Raw genomic sequence first — 17,543 nt, forward strand, 5'->3', positions numbered from 1 at the left:
TCTATCTAAGACACAGGAAAGGGTAAGAGATGGGAGAGTGATGGGTTCTCTCTAAGACAGGGATGGGTAAGACATGGGAGAGTGATGTGTTCTCTCTAAGACACGGGTTAGGGTAAGACATGGGAGAGTGATGTGTTCTCTCTAAGACACGGAGAAGGGTAAGACATGGGACAGTGATGTGTTCTCTCTAAGACACGGGTTAGGGTAAGACATGGGAGAGTGATGTGTTCTCTCTAAGACACGGGTTAGGGTAAGACATGGGACAGTGATGTGTTCTCTCTAAGACACGGGTTAGGGTAAGACATGGGAGAGTGATGTGTTCTCTCTAAGACAGGGATGAGTAAGACATGGGAGAGTGATGTGTTCTCTCTAAGACACGGGTTAGGGTAAGACGTGGGAGAGTGATGTGTTCTCTCTAAGACACGGAGAAGGGTAAGACATGGGAGAGTGATGGGTTCTCTCTAAGACACGGGTTAGGGTAAGACATGGGAGAGTGATGTGTTCTCTCTAAGACACGGGTTAGGGTAAGACGTGGGAGAGTGATGTGTTCTCTCTAAGACACGGAGAAGGGTAAGACATAGGAGAGTAATGTGTTCTCTCTAAGACACGGAGAAGGGTAAGACGTGGGAGAGTGATGTGTTCTCTCTAAGACACGGAGAAGGGTAAGACATGGGAGAGTAATGTGTTCTCTCTTCCTCTGTTTTTAGACAGGTCTATGAAAGCTCCTCTTCCTTCCATCTCGGTCCTGACAGGGTTACTATAATATCAAACTGATGGTTTGTCACATTGTGTGGAAAGTGACTTTTCACTGTTCAGTAGTTTCTCAGCTAACGGAGAGTAAGGACACACAATGTGTGTGTGCGTGTTAAATAAATAAAACTATTCTGTGTAAATTGGTGTTTCTGGAGTATGTTTTATTGACAGAGTGTGTGACAGAGTGTGTGACAGAGTGTGTGACAGAGTGTGTGACCGAGTGTGTGTGTGAGATGGAGATTATTGTTTCATGTCTTGTTTTTTTTTTAAGGACCCTTGACAGGAAGGATGGGAAATGTAACCTCAAAATGGGTACACACACACACGCTGCCACGCAAACACATCCGCACACTTGGTCTCTTTCCCTCTGTCCATCCATCCATGACACAGGGTAATGTCACCTGTCTGTCCCTCTGTCCATCCAGCCATGACACAGGGTAATGTCACCTGTCTGTCCCTCTGTCCGTCCAGCCATGTTGGAGGGTAATGTCACCTGTCTGTCCCTCTGTCCGTCCAGCCATGATGGAGGGTAATGTCACCTGTCTGTCCCTCTGTCCATCCAGCCATGACACAGGGTAATGTCACCTGTCTGTCCCTCTGTCCATCCAGCCATGATGGAGGGTAATGTCACCTGTCTGTCCCTCTGTCCATCCAGCCATGACACAGGGTAATGTCACCTGTCTGTCCCTCTGTCCATCCAGCCATGACACAGGGTAATGTCACCTGTCTGTCCCTCTGTCCATCCAGCCACGATGGAGGGTAATGTCACCTGTCTGTCCCTCTGTCCATCCAGCCATGACACAGGGTAATGTCACCTGTCTGTCCCTCTGTCCATCCAGCCATGACACAGGGTAATGTCACCTGTCTGTCCCTCTGTCTATTCAGCCATGATGGAGGGTAATGTCACCTGTCTGTCCCTCTGTCCATCCAGCCATGACACAGGGTAATGTCACCTGTCTGTCCCTCTGTCCGTCCAGCCATGATGGAGGGTAATATCACCTGTCTGTCCCTCTGTCCGTCCAGCCATGACACAGGGTAATGTCACCTGTCTGTTGTTATCACGCCCTCCCCCTTTCCTGTCCCCTTCCTCCATCGTCTTCCTGCCTCACCCCTCTACACTTCACCCCCCCCCCTGTCTTCTCCTCTTCTCCCCCTTCTCCTCCTCTGGCCAGCCACACCTTATCCCTCTTCTCCTCCTCTAATCAGCCATACCTTACCCTTTTCTCTATTCTATTCTCTCTCCATCTCTCCCCCCCTCCCTGTCCTCTCCCTTTCACATCTCCCCCTCTTCTCTCCCTCTCCCACAGTCACCAGAAAACCACACAGGAATGGACTCCTGTTGTAGCTGATGTGTAATGTCTGGTTATGATCACCCAGTGTGTTTTATGGGAGAGTAATTGACTAGAACTGCTCTGTTAATATTAACCAGGTGTCTTAGCTGAGTGTGTCAGATTAGGCCTAAGGACTTTCTGACCTGAGTGTGTGTGTGTGTGTGTGTGTGTGTGTGTGTGTGTGTGTGTGTGTGTGTGTGTGTGTGTGTGTGTGTGTGTGTGTGTGTGTGTGTGTGTGTGTGTGTGTGTGTGTGTGTGTGTGTGTGTGTGTGTGTGTGTGTGTGTGTGTGTGTGTGTGTGTGTGTAAATACTATATTAACTACAACCTAAAACCTCTTACCTTGGAATATTGAAGTCCCATGTTAAAAGGAACCACCAACTTTCATATGTTCTCATGTTCTGAGCAAGGAACTCAAACGTTAGATTTTTACATGGCACATATTGCACTTTTACTTCTCCAACACTTTGTTTTTGCATTATTTAAATTTTTATTGATGTATTATATTAAGTTAATATAAGTGTTCATTCAGTATTGTTGTAATTGTCATTATTACAAATATATATTTTTTAAATCGGCTGATTAATCGGTATCGGCTTCTTTTGGTCCTCCAATAATGGGTATCGGTATCGGCGTTGAAAAATCATAATTGGTCGACATCTAGTGTGTGTGTGAGTGAGTGTTTTCCAGAGAGAGAGAAAGCCACTCTCGTTTAGAGGCTCTAGATCCAGAACCAGTCGCTCCACTGGGGTCTGATTTTATGAGGTATCACAGTAAGAATGGACCCACTAACCTGACACAGAAAGAGAAGGGGAGAAAAGCAGAGAGAGAGAGGATATAGAGAGGGAGAGGAGACATGAGGAAAAGAGATAGAGAGAGAGAGAGAGAAGGAGAGGAGACATGAGGAAAAGAGATAGAGAGAGAGAGAGTGCGGATATAGAGAGGGAGAGGAGACATGAGGAAAAGAGATAGAGAGAGAGAGAAGGAGATAGAGAGGGAGAGGAGACATGAGGAAAAGAGATAGAGAGAGAGAGAGTGAGGATATAGAGAGGGAGAGGAGACATGAGGAAAAGAGATAGAGAGAGAGAGAGTGAGGATATAGAGAGGGAGAGGAGACATGAGGAAAAGAGATAGAGAGAGAGAGAAGGTTATAGAGAGGGAGAGGAGACATGAGGAAAAGAGATAGAGAGAGAGAGAAGGAGATAGAGAGGGAGGGGAGACATGAGGAAAAGAGATAGAGAGAGAGAGAAGGATATAGAGAGGGAGGGGAGACATGAGGAAAAGAGATAGAGAGAGAGAGAAGGATATAGAGAGGGAGAGGAGACATGAGGAAAAGAGATAGAGAGAGAGAGAATGAGATAGAGAGGGAGAGGAGACATGAGGAAAAGAGATAGAGAGAGAGAGAAGGATATAGAGAGGGAGGGGAGACATGAGGAAAAGAGATAGAGAGAGAGAGAAGGAGATAGAGAGGGAGAGGAGACATGAGGAAAAGAGATAGAGAGAGAGAGAGAGAGGATATAGAGAGGGAGGGGAGACATGAGGAAAAGAGATAGAGAGAGAGAGAAGGAGATAGAGAAGGAGAGGAGACATGAGGAAAAGAGAGAGAGAGAAATGAGAGAGGAGAGTTTTTGGTGATGATATCATTATGTTTATTTTTTCTGAAACAGTATTCGTCAGATGTTGGTATTGTACAGTAATCATACGCTGATCATCAGTTCTAATGTGCTCTCTGGCTGTTTTACTGGAAGGTAGTTAGGCAGCTCAAGCTAGGGTTGGAGAGATTTCATTTTAGTGTGTGTGTGTGTGTGTGTGTGTGTGTGTGTGTGTGTGTGTGTGTGTGTGTGTGTGTGTGTGTGTGTGTGTGTGTGTGTGTGTGCGTGGGTGGGTGTGTGTGGGTGGGTGGGTGTGTGTGGGTGGGTGGGTGGGTGGGTGTGTGGGTGGGTGGGTACGTCCGTATGCATATCCGTCCATTCGTGCGTGTGAACGTTTGCGTGAGTGTGTGTGTGTGTGTGTGTGTGTGCGTCCACCAATCCACCACAACTCTAGTCCACCAATCCAATGAATTTACTAAGTGTCCCATCATAACGTTAATCAAATTACTCCTGAACCAAAATTGACAGTTTTCATTAATTATAAAGGATTACTCTAATTGCCATTCAAATTTATTCATTTAGAACATACGGAATTCGCTAATGTCTCTGGGAATTTGCATATTAAATTGTGAAGGTACTATTAGGTATGCTAATATATGCGTGGTTCCTTATTTTGTGATTGGTGGACCATATGTGTCTGGGCAGGTGAGGACAGTGTCTAGAAGGAAGTTATTAATGTGTTTGATTAAGAGGGAGACGTAGAGGCACAACACTACCGCTACTGACGCAACACTACTGACACAACACCACTGACACGACACTACTGACAGAACGTCACTGACACAACACGACTGGCACACCACTACTGACAGAACGTCACTGACACAACACGACCACCACAGACACAACACTAATGACACAACACTACTGACACAACACAACGGCTACTGACACAACACCACAGACACAACACTACTGACGCAACACCACAGAAAAAACACTACAGGAACAACACTACTGACACAACACCACTGACACGACACTAATGACACAACACTACTGACACAACAGTGCTGCTACTGACACACCACTACTGACAGAACGCCACTGACACAACACGACCACCACAGACACAACACTACTGACACAACACCACTGACCCAACACTACTGGCAAAACATTACTGACACAACACTACTGCCTATGACGCAACACACTTGCTAATGACAACGCACTACTGACACAGCACTACTGCCACCACACTTCTGACTCAACACTTCTGACACAACACTCCTGGCACAACACTACGGACACAACACTACTGCTACTGACACAACACTACTGACACAACACTACTGACACAACACTACTGGCACAACACTACGGACACAAAACGAGTGCTACTGACACAACACTACTGACACAACACTACTGACACAACACTACTGACACAACACTACTGCTACTGACACAACACTACTGACACAACACTACTGACACAGCACTACTGGCACAACACTACTGACACAACACTACTGGCACAACACTACTGACACAACACTAGTGCTACTGGCACAACACTACGGACACAACACTAGTGCTACTGACACAATACTACAGACACAACACTACTGACACAACACTAGTGCTACTGACACAACACTACTGACACAACACTACTGACACAACACTACTGACACAACACTTCTGACACAACACTACTGACACAAACTGCGGACACAACACTACTGCTACTGACACAACACTACTGACACAACACTACTGACACAACACTACGGACACAGCACTACTGACACAACACTACTGGCACAATACTACGGACACAACACTACTGCTTCTCACACAATCAATCAATCATGTTTTTATAAAGCCCTTTTTACATCAGCCGATGTCACAAAGTGCTGTACAGAAACCCAGCCTAAAACCCCAAACAACAAGCAATGTAGATGTAGAAGCACGGTGGCTAGGAAAAACTCCCTAGAAAGGCAGGAACCTAGGAAGAAACCTAGAGAGGAACCAGGTTCTGAGGGGTGGCCAGTCCTCTTCTGGCTGTGCCGGGTGGAGATTATAACAGAACATGGCCAAGATGTTCAAACGTTCGTAGATGACCAGCAGGGTCAAATAATAATAATCACAGTGGTTGAAGAGGGTACAACCGGTCAGCACCTCGGGAGTAAATGTCAGTTGGCTTTTCATAGCCGATTATTCATAGTTAGAGACAGCAGGTGTGGTAGAGAGAGAGAGTCGAAAACAGCAGGTCCAGGACAAGGTAGCATGTCCGGTGAACAGGTCAGGGTTGGAGAGAGAGATTTAGAGGGAGTCTACTTAAATTCACACAGAACACCGGAAAAGACAGGAGAAATACTCCAGATATAACAGACTGACCCTAGCCCCCCGACACATAAACTAATGCAGCATAAATACTGGAGGCTGAGACAGGAGGGGTTGGGAGACACTGTGGCCCCGACTGACAATACCCCAAGACAGGGCCAACCAGGAAGGATATAACCCTACCCACTTTGCCAAAGCACAGCCCCCACACCACTCGAGAGATATCTTCAACCACAAACTTACTACCCTGTGACAAGGCTGAGTATGGCCCACGAAGATCTCCCCCACAGCACGAACTCGAGCGTGGCGCCAAACCTGGACAGGAAGATCACGTCAGAGACTCAACCCACTCAAGTAATGCCCCCCTCCTAGAGACGGCATGGAAGAGCACCAGTAAGCCAGTGACTCAGCCCCCGTAATAGGGTTAGAGGCAGAGGATCACAGTGGAGAGAGGGGAAATGGCCAGGCAGAGACAGCAAGGGCGGTTCGTTGCTCCAGTGCCTTTCCGTTCACACTCCTGGGCCAGACTACACTCAGTCATAGGACCTACTGAAAAGATGAGTCTTCAATAAAGACTTAAAGGGTGAGTCTGCGTCTCTAACATGGATAGGCAGACCATTCCATACAAATGGAGCTCCAGCTGTTTGCTTAGAAATCCTAGGGACAATAAGGAGGCCTGTGTCTTGTGACCGTAGCGTATGTGTAGGTATGTACGGCAGGACCAAATCAGAGAGATAGATAGGAGCAAGACCATGTAATGCTTTGTAGGTTAGCAGTAAAACCTTGAAATCAGCCCTAGTCTTAACATGAAGCCAGTGTAGAGAGGCTAGCACTGGAGGAATATGATACCATTGTTTGGTTCTTGTCCAGACACACCACTACTGACACAGCACTACTGACACAACACTACTGCTACTGACACAACACTACTGCTACTGACACAGCACTACTGACACAACACTACTGCTACTGACACAACACTACTGCTACTGACACAGCACTACTGCTACTGACACAGCACTACTGACGCAGCACTACTGACACAACACTACTGCTACTGACACAACACTACTGCTACTGACACAACACTACTGCTACTGACACACCACTACTGACACAACACTACTGCTACTGACACAACACTACTGACACACCACTACTGACACAGCACTACTGCTACTGACACAACACTACTGCTACTGACACAGCACTACTGACACACCACTACTGCTACTGACACAGCACTACTGACACAGCACTACCGCTACTGACACAACACTACTGACACACCACTACTGCTACTGACACAACACTACTGCTACTGACACAGCACTACTGACACACCACTACTGCTACTGACACAGCATTACTGCTACTGACACAACACTACTGACACAGCACTACCGCTACTGACACAACACTACTGCTACTGACACAACACTACTGCTACTGACACAACACTACTGACACACCACTACTGACACATCACTACTGCTACTGACACAACACTACTGCTACTGACACAACACTACTGCTACTGACACAACACTACTGACACACCACTACTGACACAGCACTACTGCTACTGACACAACACTACTGCTACTGACACAGCACTACTGACACACCACTACTGCTACTGACACAGCATTACTGCTACTGACACACCACTACTGCTACTGACACAGCATTACTGCTACTGACACAACACTACTGTTACTGACACAACACTACTGCTACTGACACACCACTACTGCTACTGACACACCACTACTGCTACTGACACACCACTACTGCTACTGACACACCACTACTGCTACTGACACACCACTACTGACACAACATTACTGCTACTGACACAACACTACTGTTACTGACACAACACTACTGCTACTGACACACCACTACTGCTACTGACACACCACTACTGACACACCACTACTGCTACTGACACAACACTACTGACACACCACTACTGACACACCACTACTGACACAACACTACTGACACAACACTACTGACACACCACTACTGCTACTGACACACCACTACTGCTACTGACACACCACTACTGACACAACACTACTGCTACTGACACACCACTACTGCTACTGAAACACCACTACTGCTACTGACACACCACTACTGCTACTGACACAACACTACTGCTACTGACACAACACTACTGCTACTGACACAACACAACTAAGTGTCTTTGGAACCTCCTGCCCAGGGGGAGACAAGGACTCCTTTTCCCCAGGCAGGGCTCTCCCTGGGCAGGTAGGAGAACAGAGAAGTCCCCCTGACCCACAACTCACGCATGGGTCTATTTGTACTGAGAAATATTTAACGATGAGGCAAAACCACTAGACTTGCCACACACAGACACAGAGACACAAACACACACACACTCAGGGAGAGATGATGCAGGGAGTGTCCAGAGGATGAATGTTTCAGTGTAGTGAGATGATGTGGTTGAATAAATCATGTCAGTTTAGATAGACATGATGGGAGCAACATTACAGACTACTCTAACAGCATTCGCCTGATGGAACAAGTGGCTTACAAATGTGTGTGTGTGCGTATGGCAGGTTGAGGGGTCACCACGGAAACAAGTCTCCTAGATGAAGTGTCTGTGATGCATGGCCGATACCTGGAGAGAGGGAGAGAGATAGATGGAGAGAGAGAGAAAGGAAGCGAGAGAGGGGAAGGGGGGTGAGAGAGGGAGAAAGAGAGAGAGGGAGAGTGAGGGGGCGAGAGAGAGAGAAAGGAAGCGAGAGAGGGGAAGGGGGGTGAGAGAGGGAGAAAGAGCCTGAGAGAGAGAGGGGTGAGAGAGAGAGAGAGAGAGAGAGAGAGAGAGAGAGGTGACAGAGAGAGGGGTGAGAGAGAGAGAGAGAGAGGTGACAGAGAGAGGGGTGAGAGAGAGAGAGAGGGGTGAGAGAGAGAGAGAGGGGTGAGAGAGAGGGGTGAGAGAGAGAGGAGTGAGAGAGAGAGAGCGAGAGAGATCCGCTCTCCACTCCAAGCCCTCAGCTCCATCAGTCCAGTATCAGACAGGGGGAAGTGGTTTTGTATCTTTTTATTAACCCCAGAGTAGAGCAAAGTGAGAAACACCTAGCTCGTGTCCAAAAAGGTATCATATCCCCTACTTAGTACACTACTACATCTCATTTAGCAGAAATTCATTTCCACAGTCATTTGTGTTTCTCTTGGTAATTACAAGAGAGAGAGATACATGTTATTATTTCATGAAACCAAAAGGGAAAAATGGTTTACGCCCAGTATTCTTCTGTTTTAGGTCATGTGCATTAGGAAAGTGGAGTGTGCTGCTGACTCAGAGAGTGATGTGTTTAGGGAGGACTATTTGTTGTGAATTGGACCTTCAGGCCAGTCTAAATGTTTTCTAGTTTTTCTGCTAGAGAGAGCGACATGGTTCAGGATGGCTGGGTGAACCTTAATTCTGAGCTTGGTTAAGGATGGCTGGGGAAACCTTCATCCTAAGCTTGGTTAAGGATGGCTGGGTGAACCTTCATTCTATGCTTGGTTCAGGATGGCTGGGTGAACCTTAATTCTGAGCTTGGTTAAGGATGGCTGGGGAAACCTTCATCCTAAGCTTGGTTAAGGATGGCTGGACGAACCTTCATTCTATGCTTGGTTAAGGATGGCTGGGTGAACCTTATTTCTATGCTTGGTTAAGGATGGCTGGGTGAACCTTCATTCTAAGCTTGGTTAAGGATGGCTGGGTGAACCTTCATTCTGAGCTTGGTTAAGGATGGCTGGACGAACCTTCATTCTAAGCTTGGTTAAGGATGGCTGGACGAACCTTCATTCTGAGCTTGGTTAAGGATGGCTGGGTGAACCTTCATTCTAAGCTTGGTTAAGGATGGCTGGGTGAACCTTCATTCTGAGTTTCGTTAAGGATGGCTGGGGAAACCTTCATTCTAAGCTTGGTTAAGGATGGCTGGACGAACCTTCATTCTGAGCTTTGACAATCATGTAATCTAAGAGGAGCCAATGCTTTGATCAAGGTGCTCCCAGGAAGTTTTGTATTTGTTTGTCATTTGGAACATGGTGTCGGTGATGGTGACTTCATTCAGCACAAAGGCGTAGCAATCTCATTGGCCAATGCTGTGCTTTCCTATTACTCCATTAGCAATCTCATTGGCCAATGCTGTGCTTTCCTATTACTCCATTAGCAATCTCATTGGCCAATGCTGTGCTTTCCTATTACTCCATTAGCAATCTCATTGGCCAATGCTGTGCTTTCCTATTACTCCATTAGCAATCTCATTGGCCAATGCTGTGCTTTCCTATTACTCCATTAGCAATCTCATTGGCCAATGCTGTGCTTTCCTATTACTCCATTAGCAATCTCATTGGCCATTGCTGTGCTTTCCTATTACTCCATTAGCAATCTCATTGGCCAATGCTGTGCTTTCCTATTACTCCATTAGGAATCTCATTGGCCATTGCTGTGCTTTCCTATTACTCCATTAGCAATCTCATTGGCCAATGCTGTGCTTTCCTGTTACTCCATTAGCAATCTCATTGGCCAATGCTGTGCTTTCCTATTACTCCATTAGCAATCTCATTGGCCAATGCTGTGCTTTCCTATTACTCCATTAGCAATCTCATTGGCCAATGCTGTGCTTTCCTATTACTCCATTAGCAATCTCATTGGCCAATGCTGTGCTTTCCTATTACTCCATTAGCAATCTCATTGGCCAATGCTGTGCTTTCCTATTACTCCATTAGCAATCTCATTGGCCATTGCTGTGCTTTCCTATTACTCCATTAGCAATCTCATTGGCCAATGCTGTGCTTTCCTATTACTCCATTAGGAATCTCATTGGCCATTGCTGTGCTTTCCTATTACTCCATTAGCAATCTCATTGGCCAATGCTGTGCTTTCCTGTTACTCCATTAGCAATCTCATTGGCCAATGCTGTGCTTTCCTATTACTCCATTAGCAATCTCATTGGCCAATGCTGTGCTTTCCTATTACTCCATTAGCAATCTCATTGGCCATTGCTGTGCTTTCCTATTACTCCATTAGCAATCTCATTGGCCAATGCTGTGCTTTCCTATTACTCCATTAGCAATCTCATTGGCCAATGCTGTGCTTTCCTATTACTCCATTAGCAATCTCATTGGCCATTGCTGTGCTTTCCTATTACTCCATTAGCAATCTCATTGGCCAATGCTGTGCTTTCCTATTACTCCATTAGCAATCTCATTGGCCAATGCTGTGCTTTCCTATTACTCCATTAGCAATCTCATTGGCCAATGCTGTGCTTTCCTATTACTCCATTAGCAATCTCATTGGCCAATGCTGTGCTTTCCTATTACTCCATTAGCAATCTCATTGGCCAATGCTGTGCTTTCCTATTACTCCATTAGCAATCTCATTGGCCAATGCTGTGCTTTCCTATTACTCCATTAGCAATCTCATTGGCCAATGCTGTGCTGTCCTATTACTCCATTAGCAATCTCATTGGCCAATGCTGTGCTTTCCTATTACTCCATTAGCAATCTCATTGGCCAATGCTGTGCTTTCCTATTACTCCATTAGCAATCTCATTGGCCAATGCTGTGCTTTCCTATTACTCCATTAGCAATCTCATTGACCAATGCTGTGCTTTCCTATTACTCCATTAGCAATCTCATTGGCCAATGCTGTGCTTTCCTATTACTCCATTAGCAATCTCATTGGCCATTGCTGTGCTTTCCTATTACTCCATTAGCAATCTCATTGGCCAATGCTGTGCTTTCCTATTACTCCATTAGCAATCTCATTGGCCAATGCTGTGCTTTCCTATTACTCCATTAGCAATCTCATTGGCCAATGCTGTGCTTTCCTATTACTCCATTAGCAATCTCATTGGCCATTGCTGTGCTTTCCTATTACTCCATTAGCAATCTCATTGGCCAATGCTGTGCTTTCCTATTACTCCATTAGCAATCTCATTGGCCAATGCTGTGCTTTCCTATTACTCCATTAGCAATCTCATTGGCCAATGCTGTGCTTTCCTATTACTCCATTAGCAATCTCATTGGCCAATGCTGTGCTTTCCTATTACTCCATTAGCAATCTCATTGGCCAATGCTGTGCTTTCCTATTACTCCATTAGCAATCTCATTGGCCAATGCTGTGCTTTCCTATTACTCCATTAGCAATCTCATTGGCCATTGCTGTGCTTTCCTATTACTCCATTAGCAATCTCATTGGCCAATGCTGTGCTTTCCTATTACTCCATTAGTCTTTCGCTTATACCCGTTGGTGTTTCTGTGAGATATGGCAGGAGGCAGTTCTTCAAGGCGACGCCCACACCATGCAGATATCGCCCTTCTGGGGCTGTATTCCTTTCAGAAGAAGATGTCTCTCTTTCCTCCCTGAGCGACCCTTCACCCAGGAGTCTGGTCTCACTGAGAACAGAGATGATGGTATATTGCTTCAGCTCTGCTGCGATAAGTGCAGTCCTTCATTTCAGGCCACCAAGCTGGCGGCGTCATGGCTCGAGTCCAAGAGAGTCCTTATGTTCCATGTTGATAGTCGTAAGGGGACATATTTCTTCTTAATTCGTTTTCAACCGCTGAAATGGAATGTCCTGATAGGTGCGGGAGCACTATCTAGGATAGTTAGAGTGGGCAATATTGACACCTTTTCTAGGCCTTTCCCCAGCTGGGTTGAGCAGTGTGGTTCCTAAAATGGGATTCTCAGACGTACAGGGGTCTGGAGCAGCTGCCACTCAAATCCCAGCTGCTGATGACCAATAGCCCTGTACCGCTACCGTGCAGGGGCCTGGCTAGGAGATCCTGATTATTCAATCCTGCCCCCGTTACCAAGCACCATGTCGCCAGAAGAATTTAATGGTGCAGGAAATCTAGGTGGAACTCCCTGAAGAGCATTAGTGGACACCTGCGTGATGAAATAATTTTAGTGACGTGGGGGATGTGCTTGTCATCACTTCTCTGCTGTTGGAAAATGGTCTCTGGTGGCAAGAATAAAATCCAAGATGACCAGCACCTCCTCACAGCTGCAGGAGGCTGCAGGAGCTCCAGTCTGGCAGAGGACCAGCACCTCCCCACAGCTGCAGGAGGCTGCAGGAGCTCCAGTCTGGCAGAGGACCAGTACCTCCCCAGAGCTGCAGGAGGCTGCAGGAGCTCCAGTCTGGCAGAGGACCAGCACCTCCCCACAGCTGCAGGAGGCTGCAGGACCTTCGGTCTGGCAGAGGACCAGCACCTCCCCACAGCTGCAGGAAACTGCAAGAGCTTCAGTCTGGCAGAGGACCAACACCTCCCCACAGCTGCAGGAGGCTGCAGGAGCTCCAGTCTGGCAGAGGACCAGCACCTCCCCACAGCTGCAGGAGGCTGCAGGAGCTCCAGTCTGTCAGAGGATCACCTGTCACACATCGCCAGCACGTTGCTTTAGTCTCATGGGGAGCTCCCCTAGCCGTTGTCTTCCCAGACTTACCCATGAAGCAGTGGGGCAGTGGTTGGCCGCTGCCAGGGCGTGTCCACATAATGTGGGCCTGTGCACCGCACATCTGGGGACCATTGCAGCTGCAAGATCCCCTTCTGAGTTAGCCAGAGGCCGCAGGGACGCCCAGTTAACGTGTGTTGCCACACGACCTGGCAGGAGTCTTGGTGAAGAAGAGCCTGTGTACTGGCAAGGGAAGGCTTACATGCAGATCTGCTTCCAGGTTTACCACAAGGGCTAGCCAAGCTAACCAAGCTAGCCAAGCTAACCAAGCTAACCAAGCTAGCCAAGCTAACCAAGCTAGCCAAGCTGCAATGACGCATGAGTGTTAGACTGTTTTCTTGTCTCCTCTCTCTCCAGGTTCTTCCTCAAGTTCTTCCTGAAGTGCAACCAGAACTGTCTGAAGAACGCAGGGAACCCACGAGACATGAGGCGCTTTCAGGTGGGAGAGAGAGAACCGCAAAACCTCATTTTACATAATTTCTTTAGACACAACGGTAATGCTGTTTGATGGAAGCTCTCAGGTCCTGTCTCACGTGTCCTTGTCTGTCTCCCTGTCCCCTTTTCCTCTATGTCTCCTGTCCCTGTCTGTCCCAGGTGGTCGTGTCTACCACGGTGAGTGTGGACGGTCATGTCCTCTCTGTCTCTGACAACATCTTTGTCCACAACAACTCTAAACACGGTCGCCGGGCCAGGAGATTAGACCCCTCAGAAGGACCACCCTCGTACCTGGAGCATGGTAAACACTCCTGTCCCCCCCCCCCACTCACACTCTTTTCTATATGTCTCTCGCCCCCCTCTCTCACTCTTTTCTATATCCCTCTCGCCCCCTCTCTCACTCTTTTCTATATGTCTCTCTCCCCCCTCTCTCACTCTTTTCTATATGTCTCTCGCCCCCTCTCACACTCTTTTCTATATGTCCCCCCCCCCTCTCTCACACTCTTTTCTATATGTCTCTCGCCCCCTCTCACACTCTTTTCTATATGTCCCCCCCTCTCTCACACTCTTTTCTATATGTCTCTCGCCCCCCTCTCACACTCTTTTCTATATGTCTCTCGCCCCGTCTCTCACTCTTTTCTATATCCCTCTCGCCCCCTCTCTCACTCTTTTCTATATGTCTCTCTCCCCCCTCTCTCACTCTTTTCTATATCCCTCTCGCCCCCTCTCTCACTCTTTTCTATATGTCTCTCGCCCCCTCTCTCACTCTTTTCTATATGTCTCTCGCCCCCTCTCTCACTCTTTTCTATATGTCTCTCTCGCCCCCTCTCTCACTCTTTTCTATATCCCTCTCGCCCCCTCTCTCACTCTTTTCTAAATGTCTCTCGCCCCCTCTCTCACTCTTTTCTATATCCCTCTCGCCCCCTCTCTCACTCTTTTCTATATCCCTCTCGCCCCCTCTCTCACTCTTTTCTATATGTCTCTCTCGCCCCCTCTCTCACTCTTTTCTATATCCCTCTCTCCCCCTCTCTCACTCTTTTCTATATCCCTCTCGCCCCCTCTCTCACTCTTTTCTATGTCTCTTTCCCCCCTCTCTCACTCTTTTCTATATGTCTCTCTCGCCCCCTCTCTCACTCTTTTCTATATCCCTCTCACCCCCTCTCTCACTCTTTTCTATATCCCTCTCGCCCCCTCTCTCACTCTTTTCTATATGTCTCTCTCGCCCCCTCTCTCACTCTTTTCTATATATCCCTCTCGCCCCCTCTCTCACTCTTTTCTATATATCTCTCTCGCCCCCTCTCTCACTCTTTTCTATATCCCTCTCGCCCCCTCTCTCACTCTTTTCTATATGTCTCTCTCGCCCCCTCTCTCACTCTTTTCTATATCCCTCTCACCCCCTCTCTCACTCTTTTCTATATCCCTCTCGCCCCCTCTCTCACTCTTTTCTATATGTCTCTCTCGCCACCTCTCTCACTCTTTTCTATATGTCTCTCGCCCCCTCTCTCACTCTTTTCTATATCCCTCTCGCCCCCTCTCTCACTCTTTTCTATATCCCTCTCGCCCCCTCTCTCACTCTTTTCTATATGTCTCTCTCCCCCCCTCGCTCACTCTTTTCTATGTCTCTCTCGCCCCCTCTCTCACTCTTTTCTATATCCCTCTCGCCCCTTCTCTCACTCTTTTCTATATGTCTCTATCGCCCCCTCTCTCACTCTTTTCTATATGTCTCTCTCGCCCCCTCTCTCACTCTTTTCTATATCTCTCTCACCCCCTCTCTCACTCTTTTCTACATGTCTCTCCCCCTCTCTCACTCTTTTCTATATGTCTCTCTCTATATATATTTTTTCTCCCTCCTCAACTCTATCACTTCCTCTCCCTCTTTCCACACTTTATTTCTCTCTCTTCTCATCCCCACTTCTCTCTCTCCCTTTTCTCTCTTTTCTCTCTCCCTTTTCTCTCTTTCTCTCTCCCTTTTCTCTCTTTTATCTCTCTCCCCTTTCTCTCTTTTATCTCTCTCCCTTTTCTCTCTTTTATCTCTCTCCCTTCTCACTTTTATCTCTCTCCCTTCTCACTTCCTTTTCGTCTCTTCTCACCCCCACTTCTCTCTCTCCCTTTTCTCTCTTTTATCTCTCTCCCCTTTCTCTCTTTTATCTCTCTCCCTTATCGCTTCCTTTTCCTCTCTTCTCACCCCCACTTCTCTCTCTCCCTTTTCTCTCTTTTATCTCTCTCCCTTTTCTCTCTTTTATCTCTCTCCCTTTTCTCTCTTTTATCTCTCTCCCTTCTCTCTTTTATCTCTCTCCCTTTTCTCTCTTTTATCTCTCTCCCTTCTCACTTTTATCTCTCTCCCTTCTCACTTCCTTTTCTTCTCTTCTCACCCCCACTTCTCTCTCTCCCTTTTCTCTCTTTTATCTCTCTCCCCTTTCTCTCTTTTATCTCTCCCCCTTATCGCTTCCTTTTCCTCTCTTCTCACCCCCACTTCTCTCTCTCCCTTTTCTCTCTTTTATCTCTCTCCCCTTTCTCTCTTTTATCTCTCTCCCTTATCGCTTCCTTTTCCTCTCTTCTCACCCCCACTTCTCTCTCTCCCTTTTCTCTCTTTTATCTCTCTCCCCTTTCTCTCTTTTATCTCTCTCCCTTATCGCTTCCTTTTCCTCTCTTCTCACCCCCACTTCTCTCTCTCCCTTTTCTCTCTTTTATCTCTCTCCCCTTTCTCTCTTTTATCTATCTCCCTTTTATCTCTTTTATCTCTCTCTCCCTTCTCTCTTTTATCTCTCTCCCTTTGATCTCTTTTATCTCTCTCCCTTATCGCTTCCTTTTCTTCTCTTCTCACCCCCTCTCCCCCTGCTCCTTTTTCCCTCTAAGATTCTTAACTCTCAGTGAGAGAACAGAGAGCAGCAGTGAATCCTGTATTCCCCCAGTGGCCGGCTCTTGTTAGAACTGCCATAGTGTCTTATGAAGACCATGTGTCAAAGCAGGACTGTGGTGCTTATGAGGCTCCCAGGAAGCTTAAAGACAACGCTGAGCTTATTTCCTATGAGACATGGTTAGGTTTATCCTCTAGTCTCTATCTATCTCTCTCTCTCTCTCCCCCCAAAGATTTTTCCAGGTTAACACACACATACATACTGTGTCCTCAGATAGTATTTAGACCCCTTGACTTTTTCAATTTTTTTTAGGATGCAGCCTTATACTAAAATGGATTAAATAGTTTATTTTCCCTCATCAATCTACACACAATACCCCATAATGACAAAGCGCAAACTGGTTTTTAGACATTTTAACTAAAAAATAAACAAAATAAAACAGAAATATGACAGTTACATAAGTATTCAGACTCTTTACTCAGTACTTTCTTGAAGCACCTTTGGCAGCGATTACAGCCTCGTTTCCTCCTGGGTATGAAGCTTCAAGCTTGGCACACCTTTATTTGGGGAGTTTGGGGAGTTTCTCCCCTTCCCTTCCCTAGATCCGTGTCTCGACACTATTCTGTCTCGGAGATCTAAGGACAATTTTTTCGATCTCATGACTTGTTTTTTGCTCTTTTGAGACATTATACAGACAGGTGTGTGCCTTTACAAATCATGTCCAATCAATTTAATTTACCACAG

At 46.8% G+C, this 17,543-nt stretch overlaps 1 protein-coding gene across 1 annotated transcript in view; it reads left to right on the plus strand.

Moving 5' to 3' along the window:
- Nucleotides 1-13,816: 13,816 nt before the first annotated feature.
- Nucleotides 13,817-17,543, plus strand: part of LOC109879843 (transcription factor COE1-A-like) — a 52,256-nt gene continuing 48,529 nt past the window's right edge. The window contains exons 1-2 of the mRNA XM_031798674.1: nucleotides 13,817-13,945; nucleotides 14,101-14,242. Coding sequence (XP_031654534.1) covers nucleotides 13,931-13,945; nucleotides 14,101-14,242 — 157 coding nt within the window. The 5' untranslated portion in view covers nucleotides 13,817-13,930. The remainder of the gene's footprint in view (nucleotides 13,946-14,100; nucleotides 14,243-17,543) is intronic.

The sequence above is a fragment of the Oncorhynchus kisutch genome, linkage group LG19 (assembly GCF_002021735.2).
Source record: "Oncorhynchus kisutch isolate 150728-3 linkage group LG19, Okis_V2, whole genome shotgun sequence".
Lineage (NCBI taxonomy): Eukaryota > Metazoa > Chordata > Actinopteri > Salmoniformes > Salmonidae > Oncorhynchus > Oncorhynchus kisutch.